Source organism: Colobus angolensis, unplaced genomic scaffold, assembly GCF_000951035.1.
Source record: "Colobus angolensis palliatus isolate OR3802 unplaced genomic scaffold, Cang.pa_1.0 Scaffold332, whole genome shotgun sequence".
Taxonomy (NCBI): domain Eukaryota; kingdom Metazoa; phylum Chordata; class Mammalia; order Primates; family Cercopithecidae; genus Colobus; species Colobus angolensis.
In genome coordinates, this window is record NW_012116622.1 from 3,425,586 (window position 1) to 3,439,507 (window position 13,922).

The 13,922-nt window shown below is 35.5% G+C and overlaps 1 protein-coding gene across 2 annotated transcripts in view; it reads right to left on the minus strand.

Moving 5' to 3' along the window:
• SLC36A4 (solute carrier family 36 (proton/amino acid symporter), member 4) overlaps window positions 1-13,922 on the minus strand; it is a 57,653-nt gene that overhangs the window by 38,557 nt on the left and 5,174 nt on the right. The window contains exons 2-6 of one of the 2 annotated variants that reach the window (XM_011952092.1): window positions 8,403-8,526; window positions 7,164-7,254; window positions 5,283-5,342; window positions 4,127-4,222; window positions 3,238-3,322 (exon numbers count right to left, since the gene is read on the minus strand). In XM_011952092.1, the coding sequence (XP_011807482.1) occupies window positions 3,238-3,322; window positions 4,127-4,176 (135 nt within the window). In that variant the 5' untranslated portion in view covers window positions 4,177-4,222; window positions 5,283-5,342; window positions 7,164-7,254; window positions 8,403-8,526. Of the gene's footprint in view, window positions 1-3,237; window positions 3,323-4,126; window positions 4,223-5,253; window positions 5,343-7,163; window positions 7,255-8,402; window positions 8,527-13,922 lie in introns of both variants that reach the window. The other variant, XM_011952090.1, reaches the window with a different exon arrangement.

A 13,922-nucleotide genomic window follows, 5' to 3' on the forward strand; every position in this document is an offset into this window, starting at 1 on the left:
CAGATCTCAAACTCCGTGCTCGAAGAACCACTACTCTCTTCAAAGCTGTCAGATGGGGACGTTTAAGTCTGCAGAAGTTTCTGCTGCCTTTTGTTCAGCTATGCCTTGCCCCTAGAGGTGCAGTCTACAGAGGCAGGCAGCCCTCCTTGCCCTGCAGTTGGCTTCACCCAGTTCAAGCTTCCCCACTGCTTTGTTTACCTACTCAAGCCTCAGCAATGGTGGACGCCCCTCCCCTAGCCTTGCTGCCACCTTGCAGTTCGATCTCAGACTGCTGTGCTAGCAGTGAGCACGGCTCTTTGGGCATGGGACCCTCCAAGCCAGGCACGGGATATAATCTCCCTCCTAGTGTGCCGTTTGCTAAGACGTTGGAAAAGCACAGCATTAGGATGAGAGTGTCTCGATTTTCCAGGTACCATCTGTCATGGCTTCCCTTGGCTAGGAAAGGGAATTTCCCGATACCCTGTGCTTCCCAGGTGAGGCAATGCCCTGCCCTGCTTTGGCTCACACTCCATGGGCTGCATCCACTGTCCGACAAGCCCCAGTGAGATGAACCCAGTACCTCAGTTGGAAATGCAGAAATCACCTGTCTTCTGCGTCGCTCACACTGGGAGCTGTAGACTGGAGCTGTTCCTATTCAGCCATCTTGGAACCAGAGAGTAGTTTAATTTTTTTTGTGGCTTTTGTAAAAGGAAAAGGGGTTGAGTTCCTGATTTGATTCTCCACTTGGTCACTGTTGGTTTATAAGAAGAGCTACTGATTTGTGTACATTAATCTTGTATCCAGAAACTTTGCTGAATTGTTTTATCAGTCACGGGACATACCATAATGTAATAAAAGCCATCTATGACAAACACACAGCCAACATAATACTGAATGGGGAAAAGTTTAAAGCATTCCCTCTGAGAACTGGGGCAAGACAAGGATGCCCACTCTTACCACTCCTCTTCAACATAGTACTGGAAGTCCTAGCCAGAGCAATCAGACAAGAGAAAGAAATAAAGGGCATCCAAATTGGTAAAGAGGAAGTCAAACTGTCCCTGTTTGTTGACGATATGATCGCTTACCTTGAAAACCCTAAGGACATCATTCCTTTTATAGACACAGGAAAATAGCTGTGAAAGTGAGAAACCAAGCTAAAACAATCATGTAGGTGCTGAAAGAGAAAAGTTGACAGAGAAAATGGGAAAAATGGGTGTTTGCACAGGGTGGGAGCAAGAAAAGTAGCAGAGACCATCACTGCAGAAATCAAACAAAAGGATTAAACCCTTTCAGTCCAGAAAGTTTTACTGACACTTGTGCAATCAACCAGGTACAGTACTAGGTCTGACAAATAAAGACATGAAAAAGGTATAATCTCTCCCAGTGCAGGGAGTTCATTTTCCTTCAGAGCCAATAACCATATTGGGTACTGATAAGCCAGGCACTCTTAGATGCTAGTTTACAGTGATGAATACAAGGGATATGGGAGTCCCTTCCTTCATGGAGCTTGCTGTCTACTGGTGAAAAATAACTTGTAAATTAACTTCAGTACAGCATGATCAAGGCTATTTTTAAAAGTGACACAGAAGGCCAGGTGTGGTGGCTCAAGCCTGTAATCCCAGCACTTTGGGAGGCTGAGACGGGCGGATCACAAGGTCAGGAGATCAAGACCATCCTGGCTAACACGGTGAAACCCCATCTCTACTAAAAAATACAAACAACTAGCCAGGCGAGGTGGCGGGCACCTGTAGTCCCAGCTACTCGGGAGGCTGAGGCAGGAGAATGGCATAAACCCAGGAGGCGGAGCTTGCAGTGAGCTGAGATCCGGCCACTGCACTCCAGTCTGGGCGACAGAGCGAGACTCTGTCTCAAAAAAAAAAAAAAAGTCACACAGAAGCCACGAGAAAAACCAATAAATTCTGGCAAGAGATAAAGAAAAGGAAAGCATGGAAGGAACAGTTACGAAAGGTTTCACAGAACAGGTGACATTTAAGTTTCCAGACATTTAAGGTTCCAGATGTAAACAAAACTTTTGTAGATGCTGAGACATGGTACGCTGGAAAGAAAACTGACCAGAAATCCAAGCCCCAATTTCTAACTAGCTATAAATTCTTTTATAAAAGAGGGTTTGACTCAATGACTTCTTCCAACACAAAAATCTAAGTGAATGGCTCAAATACAGCATATAGGGATAGTCTAAATCAGAGGTTAAAAAACTACGGTCTGTAGGCCACCTATATTTGCAAATAAAATTTTACCTAAATACAGCCATATCTATTTGTTTACATATTGTTGCCTATGGTTGAACTGAGTAGTTACAACAGAGACTATATGGCCTGCAAAGCAGAAAATATTTATTATCTGGCCCTCTACAGAAAGTTTGCCAATTCTCAGTGAAATGAAGCATAGTCTATACTTAGAAAAGAGAGTCAAATACACACAAATGCACAAGAACCTACACAAACATAAGTTCTTTAGAAAACATACTCACTTCATCATTTTGCATAAAAATATCTAGAAGACAATCCTATATATTACTAGGTAAAATGTTTACTGTACCATGGACATGTGGATAATCAATAAACATTACTGATTAAAATAATGATTAAAGAAGAGCAGAGGATAATGTAGGAATAATGACACCAGTCATAAAGAAAAGTGCTTTATAGTATTGTTTTGATGGAGGGATTTTTTATTTCAGTGCTTTCCACATTTGTCCAAATACACTGTCAATCTCTTCCAAGACTGCACACCACTTCTTCTTAAAGCAAACCTTCATAATATGAGAAAGTTTCTGAAAGAACTATAGAAAGCTGTTCATTTTTGGACACAGTATCTTTTTACACAATGGCTATAATTACTGGATTTTAATAATGAATGCTATTTTTATTTGATTTTTTAGGCTACTGGCTAAAGCCTTATATAGTTCTTTACAGAATGTCAATGTAAAGAATATGCTTCCAAAGCATCTCTGTATATGCTTTTGAGATCTAAGTTTCACATAGCTAAGAAATCAGTAAATTATGTCATATTCTGATCTGAGAAAACAAGCATTATCAGTATTATAGCAAAACAGTAAAATCAACAATTACAGCAGAAATCCAAATTGCAAAAGACTAAAGGAAAATCTGTAAAGGAAGATCATTTATGAAAGGGAACACATTTTCAAATTCAACCATGGCTTCCACAGAAGAAATATGAAGCCACAACTAGGGCTTTAGAAGAAAATGATTTCACTAACTGAAGAAAAATACTTACTTGTTTCACATTTTCAGCTAAGAAGACAATATAAACACTACAGAATCCCAGCTGTGTTATCACCAGAAAAAAGTCAACCACACTCCTGAAAAAAGATATCCACAAATAAGCATCCATAAGAGCTACTGAAATGTCAATATATTTTATTTCTCTTTTCAAAAGTTTTAAAACATTTTATTACAGCATATATTCTCCTACTCAGCATATCAGGAACTCTAAGCAGCCCATACCAAATCTAAGTTCCTGAAATCTCCAGAAAGGCCATACTTAACTATAAACTACTCTAACACTGTTCTTCTTTTAATTCCCATCTCACATGTCGTCTGTACAACAGGTAGCACTTTGCTGACTGCTTATGCTTCCTTATTTTTCTAGTCCTGTATTCATCTGACTTTGATTAGGCAGAGCCACCAATAATAAAGTTACATTTAAATAACAAGACAATAAAATAAGGTTATGCTAAAATATATCCATATCTCAGATAAGCATATAACTAAATACTACAACTTCATTTGAAATAATGAGACTACAACATTTTTCTTGTTTTCCTTTATTTAAAAAATTAATGAACATGATTATGTCATTATCTGAGCAGGTCATGCTTTATAAATACCATTTTATTTCATCTACCATAATGATCCTGTGAAATGGGTATTACTATAAACTCATTTCATAGTGAGAAAACCAAACCACAATGATAAATAATTTGATCAAGGTTAGAAAACTGAAAAATGGTCAAGTTCAGATTAGAACTCAAGTCTGTTTAAGGGTTACATATGTCTATTTTCCAGCTTTATCATATTTTTATTTATATATCTTGTTAGATTAAAATACTTAAAATTAATATAATTTTTAACAATCACATATTAATAACAGAGTAAGTACTTACCGTCCCCATGCTGCTTGCTTCTGAAGACAACTCCAAGGACTCACTTCCATAGCAAAGCTCACGGTGTCACTATAACCTAATGTTGACTTTTTAAACCTGTAATTTAATGACATACATACAAAGGAAAAAAGAAAAACTTTAAGTTGGTCCATAAAACCACCTCTTGAAATAAACATAAAATACATAGGAATTAATAAATGCAAGGCTATACACTGACAGATGAGTTATCAAAATGTTAAGATCTTCATATTTTTAAAGCATGCCTCATAAAGTTTTAAAAATTTAAATCTGTCCTTTTTACCAGCATACTAATTTTATCTACTGCTAAAGTTTATGAAACTTTAGCACATAACTTATAATAATTTGTAACTTAATATTTGTGCTTTATTAATGTAAATATTTCAAATGCCTAAAACATCAACTACATTATTCATGTCTAAATTATTCCATTCTTAGAATAGCATTAATTAATAATACATCTGTGCAAGGCTGCACAATACATTTTCACATAAACTATCTCATTTAATCTTCCCATGAGGTAGGTATTATTTCTCCACTCTCTCTTTTTTTCCCCCAAGTATACATTGTTATATAAAGCTCATAAATGATTTGCCCAAAGTTTTAACAGTATGTAATAACAACAAAAAAGAGTCAAGATTTGACATTAGGCTACTAGAATACATATGGTCTACTGTCCAGTAGAAGTATTTCATGATACAAAAATAAAGAAAAGTAATATTATGTTGTTGACTATCTACTAACCCATACATCAGCAGAGAGCACCAAAGGCATTATAATCAAAACAGAATTACTAACACATTGAAGACCATTATGCTATAGCTGAAAGTCACACCACTGTCGCCATTGCCTCTATATATCTTTTCTAATTTTTTCCATTTATACTGAGAAACCATACTATTTCACTAATAAGGCTACCTTTTAAAAATAAATAGATTCTAACCAGATTTAAATCATATGAAATGCTACCCTCTTCCATATTCATTACCTTAGATGTATCTACATCAGAGCTTAAAGGAAATACAAAGCACAGTAGAATATAAGACTATCTGACGCTCTAAATAAAAAGATAGCTTTAAAATAAATAGGCTTAACAAATCCACATTTACCTCAGACACAGAAAGTGACTGCAACGTACCAATATGTGCATACAGTGAACAGAAATAATTCCTATAAACACAAGGCTGATTGGTCCAAGCTGTGGGGAAAAAAATGTATAAGGTTTAAATATTTAACAGAAATTGAGTAATCTCATAAGCAATGATTCAATGGATTTTTCATGTGCACTGAATAAATATTTGTTGGGCAAAATGATTAGTCATTGCATAAGGGAAAACTAATAAACTTGATGCAGAAAGAATTTCAAGTAATATTTAAGACAAAAATGTATAATTCCATCTTATTAGCTACTCAAACCTACGAATATGGAGCATAGATAACAAAGTAGGATAGAACACAAGATCATATTGAATATCAGATGGCAAGTCTACAACTATCAGTGACCCACCGTTATAATTATACACAACCATGCATCATTATTGAAATCCCTAAAAAGCACAATGTCAAACGGAGACTCCGAGCAATTTACTTCTACAGACTGCTTGTTGGGTACTTACTATGTGTCTGAAACCATGCTTAGAAAATAATTATTTCAAAAAGTAGTAAATAAAATATTTTAAATATCTATTTACTAAAATTAAAGTGATGCTAATAATTATCAAGATACAACCAAAATACTGCGAAAGTTTATTTTTATAATCAAAAGTTTTTATCATCTAAATTGGGGGGAAAAAACAGTCAAATGCAGAGATAGTTAAAACTGTTTTTAGAAACTGGTCTATTCAAAAAAGGTTAAATATGATTTTATTACGTCATAAATGGGTTTCTCCCTTAACAAAGATCTCTGTAATTATAATAATTACAACAGCTAGACCGGGCGCGGTGGCTCAAGCCTGTAATCCCAGCACTTTGGGAGGCCGAGACGCGCGGATCACGAGGTCAGGAGACCGAGACCATCCTGGCTAACACTGTGAAACCCCGTCTCTACTAAAAAATACAGAAAAAAAACTAGCCGGGGGAGGTGGCGGGCGCCTGTAGTCCCAGCTACTCGGGAGGCTGAGACAGGAGAATGGCCTAAACCCGGGAGGCGGAGCTTGCAGTGAGCTGAGATCCGGCCACTGTACTCCAGCCCGGGCGACAGAGCGAGACTCCGTCTCAAAAAAAAAAAAAAAATTACAATAGCTGCCTCTAACAATGCTTTACATGTTGGTTTTTAAAAGTTATTTTATTATTTTTCTTTTTTTTTTTGAGACAGAGTCTCGCTCTGTCGTCCAGGCTGGAGTGCAGTGGCACGATCTTGGCTCACTGTAAACTCCACCTCCTGGTTTCATGCCATTCTCCTGCCTCAGCCTCCCAAGTAGCTGGGACTACAGGCGTCCGCCATCACACTCGGCTAATTTTTTGTATTTTTCAGTAGAGACGGGGTTTCACCGTTTTAGCCAGGATGGTCTCAATCTTCTGACCTCGTGATCCGCCCACCTCGGCCTCCCAGAGTGCTGGGATTACAGGCATGAGCCACCACACCCGATCAACTTTTCTTAACTATTATTTAAATTCTGAAAACTGTATATTTGACTCTAAAAAACTATACAATGTCACATTAACAATAATTTGATCTATAAATATATTTGTTGCTATGATTACACTGCTAAATTCAATTCCTGAAAATCCAAAATAATAATAAGATATAACTATACCTGGAAAAATCAAAGACTGTTTTAGGTTTGTGGCTTTACTTGGCTAAATATTACAAATAAGTAATGAAGTAGAAATGAATAAAGTAATTAGTATTTTTTGTTAGATATCATTATCACAGTTGACACAATTTTTTCAAGACAACATCTAAATGATCATCTAAACATCACCTTACCAGGTTATATTTGACTAGGTCAGACATTAGGTTGCTATAAATGAGACTGATAACTGTATCTTAACTGGTGATGACAAAGATAGGTCTTACCACTATGCCTGCATTTTTTATTGCCAATGGAAGTCCTAAAAGGCCAGTTCCAATATTTCCTTTAAGAAGGTGCATAAGAGTTTGTACAAATCTGAAAAGTAAAAGTTGTAAGACTTAAATATTTTAGAACAAAATCTATTATAACATGATCATGGTTTTAGTACTAGATGGGAACTGAAAATTAATCTAGGCAAGGAACCAAATAACATTTCCATCCCACCACTGGGCCAGAAGTCATACTTGGTTCAAGTCCTATCTTTGCTAATTAACAGCAGAATAACAAGAGTTATTGTGGATATTAAATGAGATAGTTAAGTTAAATATCTGCCAAACAAGATAGTAAAAAATTAAATTAAAAAGGCTAAAGGCATCCTCTTTATAGTGTGGTTTTGTACACAGTAAAGCAATAAACTTTTTTTAAAAAGTAATTTTCTCATAAGATATTTTGCTGCTATGATTTTCAAAACAATGTTGAGTATTTGGCTAGTAACAAAGCAATGTATTGACACTACCTATGTAACCATGACACTAAACATATTTGATCTATGATTGTCAACCTAAGAAGTTAATTTTAAAAAATACAAGTTTAAAAACTATATGCATCAACAGGTAAGATAAACATTGATTAATTTTTAGATACTATGAATTCCCTAAGGGATTTGACCTAAAAGTAGTTTCCAGAGGCATCTGAAGGAAGTCTCTTCACCAGGAAGAAATAAGTTGAAACAAAAATGAAGAGCAAAAAGTTTAAACTTATCAAACAAAAATGTTTACCTAAATATTTTTTTAGTTTATATTCTTCTTTTCTGATCAATTGTGTATTACTTTGCTTAACCATTAAACTATCATTAGAATGAGAAGTTACTCGAATCTATTAATGATGACAAAATCTCAAAAAAGGTTTGCTTTCCTACCTCCATGACTTTGTTTCAGCATAAAGAAGCATTTACTACCTCCTGATCATTTCAGACATCACTTCTCTTAACATTCTTGTTCCACTTAATCAGATCTCCCTTCTTTCAAGATCCCTAGCATTTGTTACGCATCATCACTGCAGTAATTCCTATACACTGCTCTGTGATTTAAATGCATTTCTTTCCCAAATAGACTATAAACTCATTGAAGGTGAAGACTATGTCTTACATTTGTGTCTTGTAATGTAATAGAATGTCTTCCCTGCAGATTACAAAATACATACTGAATTAAAAGAAAAGGAGACTTATAAACCATAACACTTACGAAATGCCCTCTTGATCATCAAGTTGGTAATGCTTCTGAACAGGCAGAAGCTCTTGCTCATGTTCTTCATCTGATGTCCCATCAAAATTCTGCTCATTTATCAAAGGCCTCATTACATCCATCTCTTTAAAAAAGAAAAACAAAGTACTTCACTATTGCTTAAAAAATTTGGATAAAGCTGGTATAAATGAATTTTAAAATATTAGCAAATACCATTTGTACTCATCTTTACTATTTCCATCCAAAGTTAGTTCATACTAACACCCTGAGTTTTAGTACATTTAAAAAGAAGCAACTAAATTTATTTGCTGGATATGCTGTTTGGAATATGCAGTGCAAGGTGAAAGCTTAAGTATTCAATGCAAAACTTTTTCTGCGTTATCCACAGGAGATTTATAGTAAATGATCATAGAATTACACCATGAGAAATGTGAATGATCAAATATATTTTCATCTCTGCTTAGCTTCGAATCATACTGTACAGGTAAATAGTAATCACATTTTTAAATATTTGAAGAAAATTACAAAGTCATTCCAATATTTAAAATTTCAGTATCAAAATTTGCCCTTTACCACTTTTTCAGTGTGTATTTCCTGAGAACAATAATATTCTCTTAAATATTCATATTAAGTTATCAAATTCAGGTTAACATTGATGTAGTACTTTATTTAATCTACATTCCAATTCCACTTTCATCAGTTATACCAACAAATTCCTCTTAGCAATTTTTTCTTCCATCCAGGATTATATATTACATTTAATTGAATTGTTCTAGTGGTTTCTTTGCCATTATACTTTTTATGACACCTTTAATCATCTTTTTTTCTTATTTAATTTTTTACTATCTTGTTTGACTGTTTTAAGTGGTACTCTCTGACTTCTACCTATTACCTATACCACAATTAATTTAATTCTACTTTTTCCTTTCTCTGTTCCTTATTTTCTCATTTTTAGTTGTATTCTTTCTACTTTGACAATACATAGGGATGTTTTTCATACTGTTCTTCAAATTACGTCTCTACTCATTTCTCAGACCTATAGCTGCAGTCAATATCAACATTCACTATCAGTTCTCTGCCAAAGTTTCCTCAATCATTCCTTGGCTGGAAGATCTTCTTATAAGGTATGCATCAGAATGGCCTGCAGGGCTTGCTAAAACACACAGTGATGGACTCCATCCCAAAGTTTCTCACTCAGCAAGTCTGGGGTGGGCCTGAAAATATGCATTTCTAATAAGTTCCCCAGTGCTGCTGAAGTTGCTGGTCTGGGGACCCCACTTTGAGGACCACTGCTCTAACTGATTCCTCAGGATGGTCTCATGGGCACAGTATTCCCTGAGTTTTTACATGTTTCAAACTGTTTTTCTTTATAGACTGGATACTTGAAGAACAACTAGATATAAAATCCTTGGCTCACACTTTCTTTCCTTGAGTTTCTTGAAAATGGTGCTCCACTTTTGCCTTGCTTTTATATGCTACTTTTGAGAAGTCTGATGGCAGACTAATTTTCTCAGCCATTAAGTAACTTGTTCTTTTTCCTAGAGGTTCTGAAGATATTTTCTGTCTTTAAAGTCTAATAACTTTACCACATGTCTTGGGGTTGATCATGCTAAGTCAGTTTTCCCAGGGACACAGTGGGCCCCTTTTGAGATGTTGATTTAGGTCTTTTCTTATTTCTACTATAAAGTTTTCTTGGATAATAGCTTTAAATATGTATTTGGTTCAAATACTACTTCTTTAGCTATTTCAATTACATGCACGTTGGATCTTCTTTGCCTGTCTTCCATTCAACCACTTTATATCTCTGACCCTTCTGATGTCCGTCTTTACCTCATTTTCATTCATATGTATCTTAAGTGACACATTAAATTTTCATTTCAATACATTCTCCCTTATATCCTTTTTTGTTATACTCTATACAGAATAAATTGGTACTCTTATAAAACCATCACATTAGTTTCCCAGGGCTCTTATAATCAAGTACTACAAGATAATTTATTGCCTCAAAGTTCTAGAGGCTATTAGTCTGAAAAAGTGTTGGGAGGGTTGGTTCCTTCTAAAGGCTGGGACGGAAAGCTGTGTTCCAGGTAGGCCTCTCTCCTTGGTTTATGGACAGTCATCTTCAAGTTTACAGGACATTCTCTCTATGTTTCAATTTCCCCTTTTTATAAGGACACCAGTCATATTGGATTAGGGGCCCAGCCTACTCCAGCATAACCTCATCTTTTTTTTTTTTTTAGACAGAGTTTCGCTCTTGTTGACCAGGCTGGAGTACAATGGTGCGATCTTGGCTCACTGCAACCTCCACCCCCCAAGTTCAAGCAATTCTCCTGCCTCTGCCTCCAGAGTAGCTGGGATTACAGGCATGCACCACCATGTTCAGCTAATTTTTGTATTTTTAGTAGAGACAGGGTTTCACCATGTTGGTCATGCTGGTCTCGAACTCCTAATCTCAGGTGATCCATCTGCCTTGGCCTTCCAAAGTGCTGAGATTACAGGCATAAGCCACCGCTCCTGACCATGGTTTTATCTTAGCTAATTACAGCTACAATGACCCTATTTCTAAATAAAGTCACATCCTGAGGTATGCAGCACTATGACTACATATAAATTGAGGGATGGGGGGACTACTTAATCCATAACCATCATTATTAGTTGTATGAACATCAGTTTCAACCACTAATATGTTAATATTTTTATTTCTAAATGTACTCCACTGCCCTTGCTGACTAGAGTTCATTTGCTTTTATTCATTTAGCTTATCCAAATTATCAGTTACTTGAACTTTCTGATTTCTTTCTGTCAGGAAGTGTGCAGCATGTTCTGTGCTGTACTAAGCACACTATCTGTCCTCAATAAAGATAGTTATCACTACCAATATTTCAAAAACTGAACAATCTGTTATTTAAAGCACACTGCCCAAGAGATCACAGCAGTAAGGAAAGTACGGAAAATGGTAAGTTTTTTCATATCTTTAACAAAAATATGAACTGTAAATAATAAGTTTATTTGTAATGGCATTATTGAAGAGTTTTTCTTATCCTTTTAGATAAACCTGGAAATCTAGAATTGTTAAAATTACCTATAAATACTAGTTTTGTAATTCACAGAATTAAGTTTTTAAAAATAGTATTATAATGTTCAGAATCCCAAGTAAAAATTAGTTGGGACCTCAGTCACTCTGAACAAACTTCTCACATTGTTTAGCAGCTGTCATATTTATTTAACTGTGTTCAACAGTGTGATCCCTATGGTTACACTTTCCCTTACTTCTTAAAGTCATTAATTTTCAATGTTATGTTGTCTAGAAAACATTAAACATGACTTACTGTGAAAAACAGCTTTTCATATATATATTTGCTTTAAAGTCATCTCAACCTTCACATTTAAAACCTTAACAAAAATTTGATTATTCCTGGGTACAAAAAATACAGATAGGTAGTAGGAATAAGATCTAATGTTCTGTAGCACAATAGGGCAACTGTAGTTAACAATAATTTGTTATGTATTTCAAAATAACTAGAGAAATGGATTTGAAATCTTCCCAACACATACAAAAAAAGGATAAATATTTGAGATGATGGATATCCCAATTATCCTGATTTGATCATTACATATTGTACGTTTATATCAAAACACCTCATGTACTCCACAAATACATACAATTATTATGTGCCCACAAAAAAAATTTGTAACTGAATTATTCCAGGAAACTCCTCTCTCTTACAATGAGATTAAAATAAGTTAATTAAAGATAAAAATACTTCTTAATAGTGTTAGGAATTTAAGAAGTACACATTTATTTACTATTTTGATTCTACCATTAAAGAACCATGCAATGTGACGTTATTAGCTAAGTTCTAACTATGTGCTTAAATATTCTTTTTTTTTGAGACAGAGTCTCACTCTGTCATCCAGGCTGGAGTACAATGGCGTGGTCTTGGCTCACTGCATCTGAAAAATCTCTAACACTTTCCCTCCAGCTTTAGTCTACATAGGGAGCTAACATTACATACTAAAAAACGTGTATCTGTTAAACTAAGAAAAGGTAAAGCAATCAGGTTTTAAGACTGAGCATATCAACTTGAATGATATAAAACAGCTCTTGAATCTAAAGAGTAAATTGAAAGACACCTAACTAGAAATATCTAGGAAATACTTAGTACCCAAGAAGCTGCATCTTTAAATGGTAATAGCCTATATATACCTAGATCTCTGAACATTAGATTTATTAATAAAGAGTCAATTAGTCATTTATAACTTTTAGAAGTTCCAGGTAATACTAAATATAAAATGCTAAATTGTATTTTTGTTTCCAATTTAGGTATACACCATAGAAAAATGCAGTAATATTATTTCCTTACACTTAACTCTTAATGTTTTAGTAGAGCTTTTAGCACTGGCACTGGTCACAAGGCTGAGTGGGACATTCCAGGCTTGAATACAATTACGTGCTTGAGAAACTTTAGGTTGGTGTAATGTCACTGAAACTGAAGGTAAATGTATATGGTAGAAGATTAAGCTGGAAAGCTTGGTAAGTTTTCAAATCAGTGTTGTCGAGAATCACATCCCTTTCCTATGGAAGGTTTCTGGCTCAGATTCAAGAAAGACAGCACTCCCATCACTACCACCATATCCTTCCCTTGGTTATTTCACACCGTGATGTCAGATGAAAAGCAGTGAGGTATGAGGTAAAGAATTAGCATTTATACTCTCTCTGTGGAACTCCTGGAAAGACATATATAGGAAAGTGGTTACCAGGAGTTGTTTTTCCTGGCACAACAGACTCCCATGGCTTACCTTTAATTTGTTAGTGAAAAGGATGTCAAAGACTATGATGGCTTTTATGCACATCAACATTACAGGCAAACACATTATGGAAGCTGATGCAAAGAGGAATAAGCCCTTTCACAAAATTTACTGGTTTCTGGCCCTTCTCAAAAACCCCTTTTAATAGACTGTCATCCTCACTAATATCCACTAACAACAGTCCCTCAACACAAAAGCTCTCTGCCTCATAACTGAATGTATTCAATTAAAGAGGTTACAAGGGATTCCTATTCAATTTCACAAATATTAATGAAGCCCTAATATACGTTAAACACCATTAGATGCTGAGAATAATTACTAAAACTCAAAAAAAAAAAAATCCTGCCATCATAAAGCTCAAATTCTAGTGAAGGAAAGAGACAATAAGATAATAAGTAAAACGGAGATAAGTTAGATAGTGTCAAGTGCTACGGAGAAACACAAGGATTGAGACAGAGAGCCTCTAATTTTGGATAGACAGCCAAAGAAGTTCTGAAGAAGGAGCAGGAGTGAGCAGCGTCCATATCCTGTGGGAGGGAGAGTAATCTAGGCAGCAGGAACAAAGGCAAAGGCCCTCAGGATGGGAGTCTGGTGTGTTTAAGGAACAAGGAGGGCGGAGTAGAGTAGCTAGAGAGGAATGAGTGTGGGGGAGGAGTAGGAAATGAGATCAGATCAGATGTGACAGAAGGCAGACTGTACACAGCCTTGTAG